The sequence below is a fragment of the Erpetoichthys calabaricus genome, chromosome 10 (assembly GCF_900747795.2).
Source record: "Erpetoichthys calabaricus chromosome 10, fErpCal1.3, whole genome shotgun sequence".
Lineage (NCBI taxonomy): Eukaryota > Metazoa > Chordata > Cladistia > Polypteriformes > Polypteridae > Erpetoichthys > Erpetoichthys calabaricus.
In genome coordinates, this window is record NC_041403.2 from 26,171,082 (window position 1) to 26,194,038 (window position 22,957).

Sequence of the window (22,957 nt, forward strand, 5' to 3'; positions counted from 1 at the left end):
GATGAAGACCCCTGATAGGGGTTGAAAGCTCAGGAATAAAACAATTTTATGATACGTGATTCGTTTTTTTTTTTTTTCTCCCTTCGTGGATCTCCAACTGCAAATACATATATATATATATATATATATATATATACCTCTGACGCTGGTGTCCGAGGTTCGATCCCTGAGAGGGGTGCAGCGAGTGAGTACGCCTGATGAGCCCAGATAAGGACGAAACACGTGTCGCATACTCTTTGCATTGTTAGACAGTAAACTATGCAACATTATATATATATATATATATATATATATATATATATATATATATATATATATATATATATATATATATATATATATATATATATACAGTATATAATATTTATATATATATATATATATATATATATATATATATATATATATATAATCGACTTGAAGTTGTGCATGCCCCATAGGTCGATCCCCTAATGGGATACAAGGGGACAGAGTTACTCATTTTCACAAAACTTTAAAAACATTGGGATCGGTAATGTGGACATGTGGAGTGTCGTTTTGTTATTTCGTGGTTGCTGCTCAAGAATATGATAATATTTTAATTTGCACTCTTAGCCCTCTAAGAGCCACTCCCAGAAGGTTAAAATGACAAATTTCAAACATAAGCATGTAGGCTATCATTTTAGACTAATCCAAGGTCAGTGATTACAAATATGATGTTATTTTGATCTTTTACTAGAGATCTAGCTCATTAATGACAAGTTTCTATTACAATGGAGAATATCTGAACTTTCAATTGAGGTACACATTTTAATATTTCCAATATTTGACACAACTATTCTTGTTTATTATGTATTTCTACCTCATGAAGTAAGTCATTACATTTCTCATGAACACCCTGAATTAGAACAGCTTACTCAGACTTTAAGAATGGCTAAATCAATAAATTGTCTTCTGCTTGACGTTGTTTGATTGTATAAATTTTTCACACAGAAAACATCAGAAGCCATCATCTCACAGATTGTGTTTCTTTTTTTTAATAATAATTCATCTACAAAACGTTATTAATGTCACTTGATGCCTTACCTGTCACGGAAAGCACATATCCAATATTGCAACAGAACATATAAAAAGTACAAACAAAATGCATTTGTTTAAAAGTAAACATTAGTTTAGTTTGGTCTGAGTTGTTAAATGCTAATCGTATGTATATTATATATGGTTTTTGTGTAAAGTGATACTATATAGACATTATCAGTTGTTTAATTATTGTGTTACTTATCCACAAACATTAACAAATCTCTTCCACACAGCCTTTGTACCATACACATACAAGTCAAAATATTTTTTTGTAACACTTGACATCATCTTAATTTTTTACATTGTGCTTCAGTTGGCCTGGTTAGCTACATAATTTAGTCGTCTCGTAATCCATCGAGTTTGGTAGCTTTTCATTAAACGCCTCCAAAGATGAATGTATTCGAACCACTTCACTTGTTGTTAGCTTCAGTCTGTGACGCAACAGACAGGAGAAAAGGTCCAAGCGTTGCTGGCCTGGCGGAGAAAGTCTATTTACACGGTCTCTTATCTCTAGCAGTTGTAAAAGAGCAGAATCTTGTGATCCCTGAGTGTAGGGGTAATCCAGTTGCAAAATTAAATCTCGAATTGCTTCCGGGTCAAAGTGCATGCTATAACCAAACACCTGAATGCCATTGATTTTCATGTATCCCAAGTTCCTTGATGGGTCACTAAATTCCAAAGGCTCGTAATAAATACTGTCATTACCATTGACACTGGGCACCTTGATACGACTCCTCAGGTAGATGTGAATAGTTTCAAAAAAGGTTTTCCATTTGTTCCCGAGAGATAATGTCCAGTTGTAACACTCCAATGGCAGGTCAATCTTAGTCCGCTCCCATTTGGGGTAACCGTTCTCATTTATAGGCATAAACCAACTTTCCGAGTGACTTCCTCCAAAAGGGTTGATGTATAAAGCTAAAACAGGCTCCAAAGTACTGTTTTTTGTAAGGCAAATCTGAATTGAGAGACCCAAAAGCATGTGCACAAGGTTGGATTTATATTTGTTGCTCTTTAAAGTGAGGAGCATCCTCTTACGCCATGAAGGATCAAACCAGCTGTTCAGGCGAATATCATTGCTGATGAAGATGGCGTGGACTTCAAGTCTTCGATCAGATTTTTGCAACAGGTATTTCATTTCTAGATCCTGCAAATCAGTCTCAAACCCCAAATAGTTCTCTGTTGAATCTGCAACCTCAGGTTTGCATGTGCCCTGGCTCAACATATAGCCTGAGTTGCAGTTTCCGCAACGCGTGAGGTTGTCAGTAGCACAAGATGCACAGGCTTGCCCTTCTCCTATTGTGCAAGGAATTGAAACTTGACAGGAAATGTGATCATAAGGGCAAATGCAGCTCCGTGTTTCTTCAGAAAAAACTCCCACTTGGTTATTCTCGGAGCAGTAAAGCAACGACTGAATGTAATTTAACCAGAAGGTCTGTGACCTGAAAATGACAAATAAAAAAGGAAAACACGGTTATCTCCAGGCATGCTTTTGCTTCTCTTTTCTATTACCATTAATAATCAATATTAAACTTTGCTTCACTCATTACTATCTGATAAATAAATTAAATAAAAATATCTCAAATACAGCATGAGCTGTTGATTCTGATTAATATGTTGGAATGTGACAGTGTGACATGGTGAAAATATACACCTCTGCCAAGAAGTCATTATAGATCTGTTATACTGTACATCTATGAGAAGTCTATAGCAATTACGCGTGAAGACATTTATTTTCACCATGTCACACTGCCATACTACACCACATTCATCAGAACCAGTTGTGTGGATTAAGATCTTTGTGGGGGTACAAAAGTCCACCAGCCAAAGTGGACAGCAGTTCACCTGACTTTCTGAAAAAGAAAGAACAGAGGGAAGAGCAAAGGGACAAAGAAAAGAAGAGTCAGCGATTTTATAGTTGAACACAAGACCTAGAATGCCTGGACTGAATTATTAAAGAATTATGTTTACAAAGCAGTCCTATGTTCATTGAAAAACTAAATACAAAAAAAAATTATTAAAAACTGGTGAAAATATTAAATCGGCATAAAACAATGTACAGTGGGAAAAAATATACAAACCTTTTTGATCTGATCTTCATCTGAGTCACAGGTAAAGACAAACACAACATGTTTAAACTAACAGCACTCAAACAATTGTAATTTTTCCTGTCTTTATTGAACAAACTCCTCAAATATTCACAGCGTGCTGTGCAAAAAGTAAGTGAACCCTTGGATTTAATATCTGGTCGAACCTTCTTTTGAAGCAATAACTTCATACATGTACTTCAGGTATCAGTGGAGCAGACCTGCACAATGTTCATTAGTGATGAGCAACCTTCACAGTGTTCACGAAATCACTTGCTGAATTTGGCAAAATGCATTGATGTCAATTGGGAAGGACTAACTGAACTGAACTAAATTTGATTGGATTGTAAGGGTGCAATTATCTTTAAAGTATCCCTGATGGCTAGAAAAACATCTGGACGGATTATTGTAGACAAAAAGGTGACTTGAGCTGTTCAGCAACTATGCCAACCACTGTACCACCGTGTCTACGTGATTAAAGAAGAACGAAAACAGTCAGAGACGCTGTAAGAGCCAATCTTAGAAAGCTAATGCTTAAGGTTAAATTCATATACAAGTATTTGCTTAATTTGAATAGAATGTAATTTTCTTATAGCTGTAGTTTATGGTATAGCATTTTACCTGCTATAAGCTGATGTTAAAACCTTCTTGGATATACCTGTAATACAGAGTGTTAATTAAGCCAGTTAGGAAAAAGTCTCATTGCTAGCATGGACTGTTACACATAATTGCAGTTTGGCCTACAGTTTTCTGACTGTTTAGAAATGATTTGACTGTATCATCAAACTTAAAATGAAACCAGATTAATAAGCCTTAAACAGAATTTTACTAAAACTTTTAAAACTAAGATATTTAGTCTGTGGAATTATTTCAAAACCTGTCACTCTATTGCCTGAATCTTATGAAGCAAACTAAAAGCTGAAGAACTTAATTTAATAATTTTGGATAAATGTAGCTACAGATGCGCAATTATATATTTCATTAAAACAAAGTGGAAATGCCAAATATGTGAAAAAAATACGTAGGTTTTTAGAAGGCAGACAATTTAATATGATGTGTCATCACTGAAGCCGCGGGTTCTATTTTTTTAAATCATGCTGACGGCTCTCTAAACTGTCTGTTCTGATGCTTTGCACTTTTTCTTCTATCAAAAACATGGAAACATCTTGTAAATAGTAAAAAATCTTTCATTATTATTATTATTATTTCTTAGATTCTCCAGTGTTTGGGGGGTGGGGTCATCAAGCTCCTTCAAGATTTGCTTTTATCTCCATGGTGCTGATTATGTATGCATAAGGCATGTGCCTCCTTCTCTTATACTGACATGGAAGATCGACCTGCACATTTGATGACAAACAGAGATAACTTGTTATTTATGCTGTATATGTTTCATAAAAATAAAATTTTGAGAACCAACATTATTTACTTATCTGTTCTACCACTACGTAAATCCCATAGAGTCTATAATGCGAATGATCAGCATTTTATCTCTGAACTGCAGTCCCATCCAATATTGACTATTACAGCTCCAGGGGATGTCATGCTGGCCTCACAAAGCATTATGGGACGCTGGAGAAAAATGTTCTCACAAACTGGCAAAATAATCAGTAAATAATTTGACGAACAAAAGTGAACACAAATGCAGCAAATTTCCTGCGAATAATGCCTTGACGAAATTTGCTAATAAACACTAGTGTTCATAAGGACTTTTGGACCATTTTTCCGTACAGAACTGGTTCAGCTCAGCCATAGCCATATTTCTCAAGATGTCTTTTGTTGATCAGCTTTCTTTTGCATGCATGTCATTTGGGTTAAGGCCTGCACTGTGACCGATCCACTAGAAAAAGCCATTGAAGTTAAGGGTCATTGTCCTGCTGCATCATCCAACTTCTACTGAGCCTCAGCTACTACGTGGCCACCTTGACATTATCCTGTAGGATACCTTGATAAAGTTGCGAATTTGCTTTTGATGGGTAGCTGCTCAGGCCCAGAGTCAGGAAAGCAGCCCCAAATCATGCTGCTCCCTCCACCATACTTCACCGTTAGGATTATGTTTTCATGTTGATGCCCTTTTAATGTTACACCTGCGTCTGTGTAACAACACCTACTTCTCTGTATCATTCCCAAACAATTCAACCTTACTTCCATCAGCCTACAAAACATTTTACCAATAATGTTGTGGAGTGTCAAAATGGTCTTTGGTAACCATCAGGCACGCAGTTCTGTTTTTCTGAAGAGTAGTGGCTTCCTCATGCCTGTTCAGTGTTTTGTTTGTGGAGGACTCATGAACAGAGACGTTAACCTGCTCAAATGATTCCTTCAACCTTTAGCTATTGCTGCAATTTTCATTTTTGCCTCATTGAGCATGCTGTATTGTGTCTTTTGAGTCCTCTTGGCTAGGTATCTACTTTTGTCGAAAGTGGCCACAGTACTAAATTGACTCCATTTTTACACAGTTTTTCTAACTGAGGATTACTGAACATCTAAACTCTTTGAAATTGCTTTGTAACCCTTCACAACTTTATGCAAATTAACAACTTTTGATCGTAAATGTTCTGAGATCTCTTTTTAATGAGGACCACTTTACATCAGCAAGTGCTTCAATAGCAAACTCAGAACATTTGAGTCTCTTTTGTAGGTCAAAATACAATGGTCTACAAAAAATACTTTTTGTTTGCTTCTGGGAACTTCAGAGAAGCTCTTTATTTTTTTACACTGATTTCATATATGAAATCGAATTAAGATAGCACGTCAAGTTTTTGAAATATACATCATTGATGTTTTGACACTTTTGAATATCAATATAAAATATCAACATGATAGCTGGAGTTTGAACTATGTCCCACCAAAATTGTTTTGATGTGTTTATTCTGAAAACAAACCAGAAGACAATACAAGAGACACGTTAAAGCATATTTATGTCAATTTACCTCAATATAAAAGTGAGGTCAGCGTGCCCAAAAATGTTGGAGGCACTCACTTTTACGCTTGTACTGCACATTCATCTCTCTTTTCCAGAACCAACAGTAGTCACCCATCATGCTCAGAGTGAATTTTCCCCGGTTATCAGTTTTCCATCACCTTGATGAAATCTTTCCCCATGCTCATCTCTGACATCGCTTAGATTTGGTGGAAAAAAGTCGAGATGAGAATGTAAATAATGCGTCTTCAGTGACATTCTGGCTCCAGTAAGCTAAAATACTTTCCACATATTCTCCACAAGCTCAGTATAATTCTCTGCTCTGTGACTGTCAAGAAAATTCTGGACAACCTACACAAATGAGGGTGCTGATTCAGTTTCTTTTTGAACTCATCATCAAGCATCAGTTCATGAATTTCAAGGCCAACAAAAACACCTTCCTTAATTTTGGCTTCACTTTTCTTGAGACTAAACTTATTTCTTAAATGCTGAAACGCATCGCCTTTACTGTCCAGTCACCTTAGTTGTCCAAGACCTGGAACATCATAACTAAAAAACGGGACAGATTTGGACTCAGCAAGTGAAATTTGTTAAAGTACAGGTGAAAGAATCGCAGTAGCAAAATGCTTGTTGACCAGTGATATCACTAAACCACACTTCCAATCTCGTTTTTTTGGATGGACTCCATTAAGTCTTCAGCCTAGAGGTTCACAGACTTTTCCCAACCGACACTGTGAATGATTAAATTATATATTCAATATGTACCGTACAATAAAATTACAATAATCTGTGCATTATTAGTTAAAATGGATTGTTGGTTCATTATTGTAACTTAAATGAAGATCAGAACAATATTTTAATACACATACTGTATATACATAAATACTGTAATAATTTCCAAAGGGTTCATATACTTTTTGCCACTTTAATTACTCTTTCAATTTAAAGAGTGCATTCTATAGGAATGAGAGAACTAGATAAATCACATCTTCCAGAATGCATTGTTCTTGTTTTTTCATTTGAAAATACAGTGTACACTGTTGAAATATTTTAAGAATGAAAGATTACTAAACAAAAACCATTAATTCTTTTACAAGATTTCCTATTACATCCAGAGCTTCCAGAACCTACAATGTGAAACACAAAGAAAATAATAATACCTCTGTTTTCAGAAATTTTCGCCTTCTTTTAAAATCAATGCTAACAGAAATATTGTTTTGTTCTTTTCGCTTGTTATTTTTACTTGTGTTTTGTTTTTGAATAAATTAATTTGTCTTCACATGTTTTGTGCCGCTGTTTTGTTTTCTGTGGGTTCTGACATTTTGGGGTGTGATTCTTTACAGATGCCATGTGAGGAAAGTTGAACGTTTTCAATGCAAGTCATCACCATTGCAATCGTGTAATGGTCAGCGCTGCCTGTTTGTCCAAGATTGTGGATACAATTTATCAGAACTTTAGAGTGTGCTTTTCTTTTGTGCTTCTGGTTTTTGATTTATTTGCTGTTGACTTTTGACTATGATATTTTTTGTCTTGACATATAATTTATATTTGATTTTTTTTTGTTTTGATCTGTTAATTCTCCCTGATAAAATGTCAGCCTTATTTTACTGTCCAGCAGAATAAGTTTATTTCAATACATTTCTCTGCTTGTAGTTTGTGTATTGATATTCTGTAATTCCGTATTTAACTCAAAATGACTCTTTTAACTAAAGACCCTTATTTGAAAGTATACTTGTAAGGATCCATTTCGATACTATACTGTGCTTATCTATTTTATCATGTGTTCAGTAATTTTCTTGTTTCTTTGACGACCATTTCCCACAACATATTTACAGTTTAAAATTCAACTGCAGCGAAAAACGTGTAAAGCAATCCTAGGGTTAAACTGAACTTGTTCATAGTCAGTTTGCAAGGGCTCTGAGATTTGTTTGTGCTAATTAGCATGAACGGTGGGGGTCTGTGCATCTTTTTCAATTAATCAGATTAGTAAACTAAAACAGAAGCCACGTTAAACTATAATTATGATTTTGCCTGTTTAGTGTTTATATTTAACCTAATTGTCCTGACAAATTAATATTAGCTTTTAGCGTACAAGCTGCATTTAGCCTAAAATATACAGGATGAAGGTAGGTGGTAACTAATGAGATACCCAAATGCAATTAATCACAAAACAGATGAGAATGTAAGTTTGAAGTGCAACACTACTGTATTTTTGTGATTTTTATTTCTTTTGTTTTACAAGATACTCCAAGCAGGAAAACACACATAGTTTTACTAAATGTTACAAAATATATCATCTAGTGACCAGTTAAGGTTAACTTTAATTTTTTTACTGAACTAGACATTTAGCTTCTGAAATAACTTGAGAAGAAAAATATTATTGCATTGACCTTCAAAGCATTTCATTTCTACTAATAAATAATCACATTTCAAAGATATGCAGGTTAGGTGCACTGGCGATCCTAAATTGTCCCTAGTGTGAGCTTGTGTGTGCCCTGTGGTGGGCTGGTGTCCTGCCCAGGTTTTGTTCCTGCCCGGTACCCTGCGTTGGCTGGGATTGGCTCCAGCAGACCCCCGTGACCCTGTGTTAGGATATAGCGGGTTGGATAATGGATGGATGGAAATTCACTATTTATGTTAACACACATGATTAATAAATGTAATTATTAATAAATATGGGACCACAGTTAAGTAACTGTACTTAAACATTACTATAATTTTCCTAATAACAGATGCATAGGGCATCTTTACATAAGGTTGTTTTATTATTTTTGAGTTTATAAATCCTCTTGTCTTTAGGGACTGCCTTTGGTAATATCAAGCACAAGGCAGTAACTATCCTTAGTTGGGGCACCAGCTGATCACAGACTGCTCTCATACATCCACGCTCACTAATGCCAGACTCATATAGACCCATCAAATAATCTACTATAACTGGAAAGTTTTTGGGATGTGGAAAGAAAATTATTACCTTGTGGAAAACACCCAGAGACACCCAGGGAAACTTGCAACTTTCCACAGTAAGTGGTTGGGTGAAGATTCATACCGTGGCTTGTAAACTATGAATTAGAAGCAAGATGGTAACCCAGCATTGCACACTGCCACTAGCTGAATGAGTTACATTTGTGGGAAATGTAGTGCTATACATTTCTGTAATACACTTTCTGAAAAGGCGTTATGTTGTTTTAGTTATTACAGTGTATTTACGCCATAGTTACTACTGTGTAATGAGGCTTTATTACAATCTACTTGATGAGTGGGCCCTGCAGAGTTCATTTTGTTATGACTTCTTTTCAATTAATTCATAACGGAATTTGATTAATTATTTAGAGTTTATTTGTTGATGTGCAAGATAAAAAATGACTTCACTAAGGCAAATATATATATATATATATATATATATATATATATATATATATATATATATATATATATATGCAGTATATACAGTCGACCCTTGATATACGACCGGCTTGACATGCGAACAACTTGATTTACGACCAAAATTTTTATTTTGATTTACGACCAACATCTTGCGTTACGACCTGAATGCGGTCACGTGTATCCGCTTGCGCGATTGTAAACAAACAGAAACATTCCTATTAATGCGGCACTCATTCAATAAAATGTCAGGTTTGTAAACTCTCTTGGGACCTCCCCCAACTAGAAGACATGCCAAAGTCCAAACTCCGTATGGAAGACTGTTTATCTGTTGCTGGGGCAACAGCCGGCTTAAAGCTGTGCTGAGTCTCTCAGCCAAAGCAAACAGAAAAGATATCGATGGGTGATATGCATGTGATATCCCTGCCCGGCAATGGACAAGCAAGGTTCCACAGGCACGGCAATCGCGCTTCAGGACACACTTCATCACACACTTCAGCATGTCGTTCCCATTGAGTGGGGAGTGGGGTTGGGGGGGTTTAGAAGAGTTCAGAAACAGTTCCTTGTATCATCGCAAGGAAATGCTGAGAAATCTTGTCAGAATAACTTGTAGGCAGGAGGAGATTAAAATTAACGCAAAAGAAGCTATTGAAATGATTGCAAATGCCTGAGCGCAAGTTAAAGAAAGCCTTTAAAAAGCCTTCAGTTTCATTATCATCCTCCTCCCTTCCTGCAGCCCAAAGATGTCAAATTAAATGGTGAGTACAGTATGAAATTGTTGTTTCTGGTAGGCTAGGCACTTTTTATTACTTTTTGGTTAGTACATTAGACAAATTATTGGTGTTTTGGTAAATTATGCACATTATACAACCCTTTTTTTATTATGAAAAGGTTAAGTAAGTGTTGCAGTGGGAGGTTCGGAACGCATTATGGGTATTTCCATTATTTCTTATGGGAAAAATAGTCTTGACTTACAACCAACTTGAGTTACAACCAGCCCTCGCGAACGAATTGAGTTCGTAAGTCAAAGGTCCACTGTATATAATTTAAACAAGGTTAAGAAATAATAGATGCATGAGAACATCAGCAGATTTTACAGTATCACGCACCTGAACATTATAGACATGACTGGGAAATCTATCTATCTATACAATACAATACAATTTATTTTTGTATAGCCCAAAATCACACAAGAAGTGCCGCAATGGGCTTTAACAGCCCCCCAGCCTTGACTCTCTAAGAAGACAAGGAAATCTATCTATCTATCTATCTATCTATCTATCTATCTATCTATCTATCTATCTATCTATCTATCTATCTATCTATCTATCTATCTATCTATCTATCTATCTATCTTATAATGGTGCAATGGTCTTTTAAGTGTCCCTGAGGGCTAGGGAAGTGTCTTACAACTATATTAGACTGATTATTATGGGCAAAAATACGATCAGAACTATGAAGCTGCAGTGCTAACCATTATACCACTGTGCCTCAAAACAACAAAAAATGCCAATGGAATGATAACCACAAACAAAACATAACAAATGGCCACAAACCAGTAATAACTAAAAATATGCATCACTGTGCTCACAGAGTTCCAAACCTGGGGTGCACATCAGCCATGTGACAAAGTGACAGTGTGAGACTGGCTTGTTCCATTGTTTGACGTCACAGCACCAGGTGCAGCTGCAATTCTTTGTTGTATCAGATGGTTGTGCAGATTCTTTGCACTTTTTTCCTTCCACGAACAAGATAAAAATGCCTGGTAGTCAGTAATTAACATTTCATTATTATTTCACAGGGGGAGGAGAAGGGCTCTTTTTAGATGATAGCTGCAGCACTTGGCTGTTGTGGTCGGGTGGTGACATCCCCCATTCTCAAAGCAACTCCCAACAATCAAACAGTACACAAACATGAAAGTTCTACGCATGACTGCCACCAGCTTTATGAGGTCTCACTGGCTTCACAAAGCATCATGGGTCTCTGGGAGAAAAAAATGTTTGCCTCAGCTGAACACATGGAAACATTTCAGGAAAACATTTACCAAACAAGGTCACCAGTGAAATAGACATTTTTGCTGTGAAAAATGCTTTAGAGAAATTTGCTGAACAATACTATGTGTAACTCAAGTATTGGTAAAGATAAGTGTATAACCAGGAATTTAATAAAAATCTAACTGAACTAGCCTTAATGTTCCTTGAATTAGACACTAAGCAGGCTGTAATGAGGCCTAATTATGCTGTTGCTTACGCAGGTAGCTACTGAGTAATTACAATGTAAATGTGCTGTTGAAAGAGACACTAAATGTAGAATATTGTCTTCTTTTCTGCTTTTTCCCTTTTTTTAGTCTGTGTCAGTAGTAATGCATAGAATGTAGGCAGTGGATCCAAATGAAATTGGTTGGGATGGCGTGACTATTTCCCAGTCACGTCTGTAATGTTCAAGTGCATTATGCTGTAAAAACTGCTGATGTTCTCAGGACATCTCGTCTTATTTCTTAACCTTGATTAAAAACATGTATATTTACCTTAGATACTGTAAATCCATTTTTATCTTGCATATCACCAAATAGAGTCCAAATGATTAATCAAATTATATTCTGTTATGGATTAATTGAAGAGACACCCCAGGGCTATAAAAGCACATTCCATAGTCCATTTTCAGCATCATTTGTACTGAAAGAAAACATTTATGTAAGCACAAGGAGAGGGCAGACCTTCTTATTTCCATCACTCATTCTGAAGTGCTCATTATTGCTTTTTTTAGCTACCTGTAATTTAAATAAAAAGGCTAACCGGGCTATTAATTATACAATATGAAAATGTGCCTAAAGTAAGGAATCATTTTAAATTAAAAGAAAATCTCGGAGTTTGTTCTTACTTATTTTATTTTAAATTATTTTATGCCATTAATTATTTATGATCTTTTTATTTTATATTTGAAAGTTAATTACTTTAACAGTGTGTGTTTTTATTATTATTTTTTAATAAGATGGGGTAAAATCATTAATGTATGAGACATCTCCTTGAACATGTTGCCCACTGCCATGACCGTTAGAAACAGATGTCAGCATTAAAAAATGAAATATATTTTTTAATACTGAAATAGATTTAAATATTTTTTCAGAGTTAAAACAAAGTCTCACTACATTTTCTATATTCAAAGACTGGAATGGAAGATGCAATCATCTGTCTGGTCCACAAGGCTTATTCTCACCTGGACAAAGCTGGCAGCACTGTGAGGATTTTGCTTTTTGATTTCCCCAGCACCTTTATTAAATCCAGCCATCCTTGTTAAGGGGTAAACTCAGAGATATGAAGGTAGATGAGGCTGTGGTATCCTGGATAGTGGACTATCTGTTGGGCAGATTGCAGTTTGTGAGACTCAAGGACTCTGTTTCTAATATGGATGTGACACTGGAGCACCACAAGGAACACTCCTGTCTCCTTTTCTCTTCACCCTGTACACCTCTGACTATAAATATAACAGCAGGTCATGTCATTTTCAGAAATTCTCAGGTGATTCTGCAATGGTGGGGTGTATCGTTAAGGGGAACGAGACAGAGGAGAGGATTCAGGTGGCGAACTTTGGTTCTTGGTGCAAAGAGAATTATCTGCATCTTAACATCAGAAAAAACGAGGAACTGGTTATTGACTTTCAAAGAGTCTCTGTGTCCGGTGCTGCAGGGGGTCCAGAGTGTGTCCCATAACTGAGCCTGTCCTTTTGATTAGCTTTTTAATTCAGTGGGCCTCTGTTGAAGTGATGTTATCAGCCCAGCACACCACAGTCTAGATGATCATACTGGTCATCATAGAGTTGTAGAAGATGTGAAGCATGTCAGGGTGAAGTTAAGAAAGGAAATTATTTGTTTTTTATTTGATGCTTTTGTCATTGCTGGCAGAAATGCTAGTGCCCCATCAGCCATCCACACCACCTGTCTAATAACAATAATTTTGTTTGCTCTCAGGAGTCAAGAATTTGTTCTTTTTGTGTATGACTGTGTAGATCTCAGAATTTCTGGGTTAGAACCACGAATGCTACGTCTTTGTATTTTCTGCTTTAGTGTGGTTTCTCAAGTAGATGCTCAATCCCACATTAATAAACTGGATGGCTTGTTGAATAATTGAATCATTGCTATGGCATGTAAGGTGATAAAATTACAGGCTGTTGTTGTGGTCCCTTATTAGAACCGCTATCCATGATATTTATATGTATATCCATCCATCCATCCATTGTCTCCCGCTTATCCGAGGTCGGGTCGCGGGGGCAGCAGCTTGAGCAGAGATGCCCAGACTTCCCTTTCCCCGGCCACTTCTTCTAGCTCTTCTGGGAGAATCCCAAGGCGTTCCCAGGCCAGTCGAGAGACATAGTCCCTCCAGCGTGTCCTGGGTCTTCCCCGGGGCCTCCTCCCGGTTGGACGTGCCCGGAACACCTCACCAGGGAGGCGTCCAGGAGGCATCCTGATCAGATGCCCGAGCCACCTCATCTGACTCCTCTCGATGCGGAGGAGCAGCGGCTCTACTCTGAGCCCCTCCCGGATGACTGAGCTTCTCACCCTATCTTTAAGGGAAAGCCCAGACACCCTGCGGAGGAAACTCATTTCAGCCGCTTGTATTCGCGATCTCGTTCTTTCGGTCACTACCCATAGCTCATGACCATAGGTGAGGGTAGGAACATAGATCGACTGGTAAATTGAGAGCTTCACCTTGCGGCTCAGCTCCTTTTTCACCACGACAGACCGATGCAATGCCCGCATTACTGCGGATGCCGCACCGATCCGCCTGTCGATCTCACGCTCCATTCTTCCCTCACTCGTGAACAAGACCCCGAGATACTTGAACTCCTCCACTTGGGGCAGGATCTCGCTACCAACCCTGAGAGGGCACTCCACCCTTTTCTGGCTGAGGACCATGGTCTCGGATTTGGAGGTGCTGATTCTCATCCCAGCCGCTTCACACTCGGCTGCGAACCGATCCAGAGAGAGCTGAAGATCATGGCCTGATGAAGCAAACAGGACAACATCATCTGCAAAAAGCAGTGACCCAATCCTGAGCCCACCAAACCAGACCCCCTCAACACCCTGGCTGCGCCTAGAAATTCTGTCCATAAAAGTTATGAACAGAATCGGTGACAAAGGGCAGCCCTGGCGGAGTCCAACTCTCACTGGAAACGGGTTCGACTTACTGCCGGCAATGCGGACCAAGCTCTGGCACCGATCGTACAGGGACTGAACAGCCCTTATCAGGGGGGCCGGTACCCCATACTCTCGGAGTACCACCCACAGGATTCCCCGAGGGACACGGTCGAATGCCTTTTCTAAGTCCACAAAACACATGTAGACTGGTTGGGCAAACTCCCATGCACCCTCCAGGACCCTGCTAAGGGTATAGAGCTGGTCCACTGTTCCGCGACCAGGACGAAAACCACACTGTTCCTCCTGAATCCGAGGCTCGACTATCCGACGGACCCTCCTCTCCAGGACCCCTGAATAGACTTTTCCAGGGAGGCTGAGGAGTGTGATCCCTCTGTAGTTGGAACACACCCTCCAATCCCCCTTCTTAAAGAGGGGGACCACCACCCCGGTCTGCCAATCCAGAGGCACTGTCCCTGATGTCCATGCGATGTTGCAGAGGCGTGTCAGCCAAGACAGTCCTACAACATCCAGAGCCTTGAGGAACTCCGGGCGTATCTCATCCACCCCCGGGGCCCTGCCACCAAGGAGTTTTTTGACCACCTCGGTGACCTCAGTCCCAGAGATGGGGGAGCCCACCTCTGAGTCCCCAGGCTCTGCTTCCTCATTGGAAGGCATGTTAATGGGATTGAGGAGGTCTTCGAAGTATTCCCCCCACCGACCCACAACGTCCCGAGTCGAGGTCAGCAGCGCACCATCCCCACCATATACAGTGTTGACACTGCACTGCTTCCCCTTCCTGAGACGCCGGATGGTGGACCAGAATCTCCTCGAAGCCGTCCGAAAGTCATTCTCCATGGCCTCCCCAAACTCCTCCCACGCCCGAGTTTTTGCCACAGCAACCACCAAAGCCGCATTCCGCTTGGCCTGCCGGTACCTATCAGCTGCCTCCGGGGTCCCACAGGACAAAAGGGTCCTGTAGGACTCCTTCTTCAGCTTGACGGCATCCTTCACCGCCGGTGTCCACCAGCGGGTTCGGGGATTGCCGCCACGACAGGCACCGACCACCTTACGGCCACAGCTCCGGTCAGCTGCCTCAACAATAGAGGCACGGAACATGGCCCATTCGGACTCAATGTCCCCCACCTCCCTCGGGATGTGGTCGAAGTTCTGCCGGAGGTGGGAGTTGAAGCTACTTCTGACAGGGGGCTCTGCCAGACGTTCCCAGCAGACCCTCACAACACGTTTGGGCCTACCACGCCTGACCGGCATCCTCCCCCACCATCGAAGCCAACTCACCACCAGGTGGTGATCAGTTGACAGCTCCGCCCCTCTCTTCACCCGAGTGTCCAAGACATGTGGCCGCAAGTCCGACGACACGACCACAAAGTCGATCATCGAACTGAGGCCTAGGGTGTCCTGGTGCCAAGTGCACATATGAACACCCCTATGCTTGAACATGGTGTTCGTTATGGACAATCCGTGACGAGCACAGAAGTCCAATAACAAAACACCGCTCGGGTTCAGATCAGGGGGGCCATTCCTCCCAATCACGCCCTTCCAGGTCTCACTGTCATTGCCCACGTGAGCATTGAAGTCTCCCAGCAGAACGAGGGAGTCCCCAGAAGGTATGCCCTCTAGCACCCCCTCCAGGGACTCCAAAAAGGGTGGGTACTCCGAACTGCTGTTCGGTGCATACGCACAAACAACAGTTAGGACCCGTCCCCCCACCCGAAGGCGAAGGGAGGCTACCCTCTCGTCCACCGGGGTAAACCCCAATGTACAGGCTCCAAGTTGGGGGGCAATAAGTATACCCACACCTGCTCGGCGCCTCTCACCGGGGGCAACTCCAGAGTGGTAGAGAGTCCAGCCCCTCTCAAGGAGATTGGTTCCAGAGTCCAAGCTGTGCGTCGAGGTGAGTCCGACTATATCTAGCCGGAACCTCTCAACTTCGCGCACTAGCTCAGGCTCCTTCCCCTTCAGAGAGGTGACATTCCACGTCCCAAGAGCCAGTTTCTGTAGCCGAGGATCGGACCGCCAAGGTCCCCGCCTTCGGCCACCACCCAACTCACACTGCACCCGACCTCCTTGGCCCCTCCCATAGGTGGTGAGCCCATGGGAAGGGGGACCCACGTTGCCTCTTCGGGCTGTGCCCGGCCGAGCCCCATGGGTGCAGGCCCGGCCACCAGGCGCTCGCCATCGAGCCCCACCTCCAGGCCTGGCTCCAGAGTGGGGCCCCGGTGACCCGCGTCCGGGCAAGGGAAAACGCCGTCCAAAATTGTTTTTCTTCATAGGAGGTTTGTTTAACCGCTCTTTGTCTCATCCCTCACCTAGGACCAGTTTGCCTTGGGTGGCCCTACCAGGGGCATAAAGCCCCGGACAACAGAGCTCCTAGGATCATTGGGACACGCAAACCCCTCCACCACGATAAGGTGACGGTTATATATATTGTAGCAGTAGAGGTGTGTGTCCACCTCTTGAACCCTCAGGTACCACTCCAAACACCAGGTAATAGTACAATTCTCCTTTATTGTACAATAACACAGTGCACCAAGCACCCTCCACTCCACACTACTCATATAAATCAACTCTCTACTCACAATACCAATCCTCCTCTCCCAGACACTTAGCCACCCTACCTCCCAGCTCAGCTCAGTGTCTGGGCTTTCCCAGAGTCCTTTTATACACCCTGACCCGGAGGTGTTCCTGCCCAACAGTCCACAATTCCTTATTCCTTCCGGGTCAGGGTAAACAGTCCTTATCTTCAACCTGGAAGCTCGTCATCTCTCCTGCTCACGTGACCAGGATGTACTTCCAGGTTATAGGGCACATATGAGTCCACGGGCTTCCTGACAGCGACTCCTAGTGGTCCCCAAGGTATCCAGCAGGGCTGTGTATAAAAATTGCATAGTCCATGAGGCCCTGCTGGAATTCGGGGCACGTCCATGCTGTTGGGAGAGCTCCTCCTGGCAGCCTGGGGGTGAGGGCCGGAATAGGAAGCCGGCAATTCACCACAATATATATATATATATATATATATATATATTATATATATATATTATATATTTCTCTTCTGGTTCGTTCTACTTTCACTTCAAAACCAGTCCCGGCCACACGCAGCCGACACGGCATTTCTCGATTCCTATTCATCCTCTTCCATGTCATGCACTCTACTGGCCTGCTGAGCGTAATACATCCAACAAGTACTCGAGGTGCTGCCACAAAGGTAAAGTAGCTTTACCACCTTTGCGGGAGCCACCTGTGTCTTTACAACAGCTTCTTACACAGCAAACATCAGAAGCTAAAAATTATCGTGAACACAATCGAGAATACAACTCTTCTCTAGCGTTTGCTTCCATGGTTGCGCAGATAACTCAACCTCCTGGCCACGGACCATACTGTTTTAAAATACACGGGCAAATTTATCACCAAATCTCTCCACTATACGCTAACGCTTCTACCTCTCCAGGATATGGACAGTTGTATGTTTTTGACACAGCGCGAGCTACTGATGTACGCTTACAAAATAAAGCAAACTCTGCATACGGCAAAAATGTACTTCTCCAGCTAGATTCCATGCTCAGAACCATCAATCCCTTTGCTAAATCATACAAACACATACATGATATCGCTCAGTCCAATCCAACAGCATCTGTATGAATGGTTTTCAAGGAAAACCCTGGGCAGGATTTACAACAATACAATGCCCCAACATGTCACACCGATGTTGCAGAGATTTTCGTCAGAGAAGATGGTGAAACGCCTGCCGAAAGGGACATTTGCATCTGTACCATAGGCAACTCCTGTAAACAGATTTCCACACTCAACATGAATTGCGATCCTATGGTTTACCCACTTTTATTCCCTTACGGAGACATTGGCTGGCACAAAGATTTACAACATGTTCCCGATAAAAGAACCGCCAAGCAAATAAGGCTTACTTAATGCCAATTTTACACGTACAGATTAGCAATGAGGAATACATTTAGTATTTTGCACTCCAGCGGCAAACTATTCCAACAGTACGTCGTAGATGCGTATGTTAAAACAGAGGGCGCGTGTCTCAACTATCTCAGATTACATCTACAAGATCTGTGCGTGGAACTATCAGACGCACTGCAAGCAAACACTGAAAATAACAACGTGCATGTAGGCATATTAATGTCCACATTTCCAGGAAGTCCAAGATACATGCAACAAAACTATCAGGATGCCATTGCCATAGTATGTAAATTCGGAAAGCTTGATTTATTTATCACTTTCACATGTAATCCTACTTGGCCGGAAATTCTACATGCACACTGCCTCTTTCAAGAAGCATTTATTTTTTCTTGATTTCTGAATTCCTTTCTCACCGTTTTCTGTTCCTATTCTTACACCGCAGCTAGTATATATATTTATATATATATATATATATATATATATATATATATATATATATATATATATATATATATATATATACAACATTTCATGAACATCCACTAATCTGTGTTGGAGTAATGTATGATTTTTGTGGTGTTGGCCCTCTCTTTCCAATTCTACACTGAAAACCGCATGAAGCCTCTATTTTTAATTGCTTGAGCAATAATGTAACTGAAAAATTTCATAAAATTGGGCAAAGCCGTTTTTGAGTGATGTGTGATTATTGTGTGGGTCCCCCGTCACACCACCCCTACCCTCCTCATCTCCATTATTTCCATTTAATTACTGACATGGAATTTAGGTTGCATGGGAAGTGGAGCCAAAACCTAAGCAATATACCAAATTCATTACCATCTGCTGAACCGTTTTGACATAATAACACAATTTTGTTTTGCACCTTCCTCCAATTACAACCCAGTTTCTTGATGGAACTTTTACAGGGCCTTAAAGTCGAGATTAAAAGTTGCATTAACAGAAATATACATGCAAAATTTCATGAACGTTCTGCATTCTTGAGTGATTAATTTTTTTGTCATCCCATTGCAAATACTGTACACTTCCCAGTTAAATTTTTGAGATACCACTTACCCTCTATTTTAAGCTGGACCAATGGTAAACCTCCTTGCAAAATTTCATGAGAAATTGGTTCAGCTTTTTTTTGGGTGATTGGCCAACAAACAAACCACAAGATGTAATGTGATGGTTGAAATGAGGCCCTTAGTATGCAAAATGAATAAATAACATGAAACGAAGCTGAAAAATCCATAGGACGGACCAAGAGTATTACAGTTTTATTACATAATTAAGGAAGACAGTAGTTTCCAGGTCTGGCAGTCACATTCATTAATCATGGCCCAAGAGAGTAGCAACGTTATTGCATAACATACACAGCATAACATAAGCATGGCACGTACAAAGTCTTTTATTTGTATGTAGAAAGTAGCTAATTTAAAAATTTACCAAGACACTAGAAAGAAAGAGAGATAGCTCTTTCATCCGTATGCTGCAAAGAATGTAACAAAATGGCTGAGATGTACTGAAAGTGTTACAACTGTGGTATGGGCTAAAGATGTACCTCTGTGTTAACCTATTTTCAAAGCTGCTTTCTCCAGTTCAGTGTCACCATGGGCTGGGGTATATCCCAGCTATAGAACATAACCCCAGTTATGGCACCAGTCCGTAAGAGGACCCACTAACATATTCATCTACATAGCCAACTTGGAATCACTAATTGACTTATCCTGTGTCATGCATGCACATCAGTGGATCACTCTTAGGTACTATCCTGGGACAAGAGGGGGTGCTGCAGCTGATCATGCCCTCTCGTTTCCCTCAACAAAACTGAAAAGACACCTAGTGAGGGACCTGACTCTGCCTCTTCTGGTCTCCTGCCTATAAATTATGGAGTCACTGGAAGAAGGTGTTACTCTGTGAGAAGAGCACTCCACATGTCGAAGCTCCTGCATATCTGCCATTTCCAGAAGGAATCCTGACCTTGAAGCCAATATTTAACTATCCTTGTCTTAGAATGCTTGTACTTTTTTAAAATTTTGGGTCGAAGAAAATGAGACTGACCCGGCTGGCGCTTCAACGTTTATTGAACAGACTTCCACACCTGACCACACCAGCATCTCTTTGAGAGGACATAGGAGAAAAACCTACACTGACAGGAAGAAAACATTCAAACTCTACCTGGACATTAAGTGGGTATGGATTCAAACTAAGGATTCTGGATTCATGAGGCAGCAGCATTACCCATTGCACCACCCTCTTATAAGAATTTACTCAGAAATCTCTTTTTTAAGATCTACAGCACACAAGCGATACAAGAACCTAACTGAAAAAAGCACAGTCTAATTGTAACACAAGTGAAAGAGAAGGGTCACGTCAGACATTGCCGTGACCTTATAGCTGTCCTCTTGTCTCCGCCTGTATTCCATTTCAATGAAAAGAATTGAAGTTGGCAGCAAAACAAGCAGAGTTAAATCTTGCCACAGAAAAGCTGTATGAACATAAAATGATGCATTTAAAATGTATTCTGAATGTCTGGCATTTATCCAGAGAACAATTTAGCACTTTTAAAAAGAAAGAAAAATGCTGTGTATCAATCTTTTGCAAAGAAAGGGAAGCAGTTATAATGTATATTACAGTACATACTGAATTAAGTTTCCTTTTAAGAATTAGTATGTTTTGTTATCCCTTCAATATACTGTACAACATTTATCACATTCTCATGCTGTCCCAGGATACGACAGGGAGGAGATGTGGGAAATGGAAATTATTCTGTTCCTTGGTTCCAATGTGGTTGGGGACATTTAGTGTCTCCATTAGAATTGCATTAAATCCTTCTCCCATTGGTGCACTTTATCAGCTTTTAATAGCATTAATGCTTGAACAAGAGTGCTGAGTAGGTGGCAAAGTCGCTATTTTTTAATGTTCTTTTTTTTAAGTGCAACAAAATGATTATTCACAGTAAAATGTTTCTGGTTGATGGTACTACCTTGAGAGTGGTTACATTTTTCAATTTTTTTTTCAAAAGTAAACATTGTCATAAATGTCATATCCAATTCAGTATCACACGACAGGAACCAACTGTAGCCCCACATAAGGGTTCATTTAGAATCGCCAGACAACTTTACCTGCATAATATCTTTAGGAACTGGGAGAAAAACTCATGCAGACATGTTTAGATTGTGCAAACTCCACATAGGCAACAACCAGGCGCTGCTGCCATGAGGCAGACTGCCTAACACCTAAGAAGCCATCTGATTAGTGATAATTGACTAGTATCAGTCTGCAGTCTCTAATCATTAACTTAAACTGTAACAAAATTATATGAAAGCCAAGGATCATGTTAAGTGCTGTTTTGCAATAACATTTGAGTTACTTTCCAGACAGTCTTGCAGAGACATGTGTATGAAACATACGTCTAGAGGCACTCATGAGTGAATTTGGCTTAAATGTAGATGGGAACAATTAAACAGCTCACAGAGTGTCACATTTCTGAACCAATCAAAAACCTCAAGAAGATGAAGCTCAGAGAAGGGGCGGGGTTTTTAAAGAGCAAAGTGCAATGGTGCTTTGGTTAACTTGGTCTGACAGACAGCAAGCCTGTAGTCACGATATTGGAGTCCAGGGAGTTCAGGGTGTAAAATTGGGTCAGACACAGGAAGCAGAGGGTGATGGTGTGAGGAACCCAATCAGAATGGCTGATGTTAAAATGGGCGTTCCACAAGGGTCAGTGTTAGGGCCACGGCTATTTTTAAAATAAATACAGTAATCCCTCCTCCATCGCGGGGGTTGCGTTCCAGAGCCACCCGCAAAATAAGAAAATCCGCGAAGTAGAAACCATATGTTTATATGGTTATTTTTATATTGTCATGCTTGGGTCACAGATTTGCACAGAAACACAGGAGGTTGTAGAGAGACAGGAACGTTATTCAAACACTGCAAACAAACATTTGTCTCTTTTTCAAAAGTTTAAACTGTGCTCCATGACAAGATGACAGTTCTGTCTCACAATTAAAAGAATGCAAACATATCTTCCTCTTCAAAAGAGTGCGCGTCAGGAGCACAGGCTGTCAGAAACTGAGAGGAAAGCAAACAAATCAATAGGGCTGTTTGGCTTTTAAGTATGCGAAGCACCGCCGGTACAAAGCTGTTGAAGGCGGCAGCTCACACCCCCTCCGTCAGGAGCAGGGTGAGAGAGAGAGAGAGAGAGAGAGAGAGAGAGACAGAGAAAAACAAAACAGTGAAAAATCAATACGTGCCCTTTGAGCTTTTAAGTATGTGAAGCACCGTGCAGCATGTCGCTTCACGAAGCAGCTGCATACAGAAGGTAGCAACGTGAAGATAATCTTTCAGCATTTTTAGACGAGCGTCCTTATCGTCTAGGTGTGCGAACAGCCCCCCTGCTCAATCCCCCTACGTCAGGATCAGAGAAAGTCAGCGCAAGAG

General features: G+C 40.6%; 1 protein-coding gene across 2 annotated transcripts in view; it reads right to left on the reverse strand.

Annotated features, from left to right (window-relative positions):
• Window positions 1-1,021: 1,021 nt before the first annotated feature.
• The window catches only part of LOC114658899 (BMP/retinoic acid-inducible neural-specific protein 3-like), a 492,078-nt gene continuing 470,142 nt past the window's right edge, over window positions 1,022-22,957 (reverse strand). The window contains exon 7 of one of the 2 annotated variants that reach the window (XM_028811009.2): window positions 1,022-2,498. In XM_028811009.2, the coding sequence (XP_028666842.2) occupies window positions 1,382-2,498 (1,117 nt within the window). In that variant the 3' untranslated portion in view covers window positions 1,022-1,381. The remainder of the gene's footprint in view (window positions 2,499-22,957) is intronic. The other variant, XM_051932810.1, reaches the window with a different exon arrangement.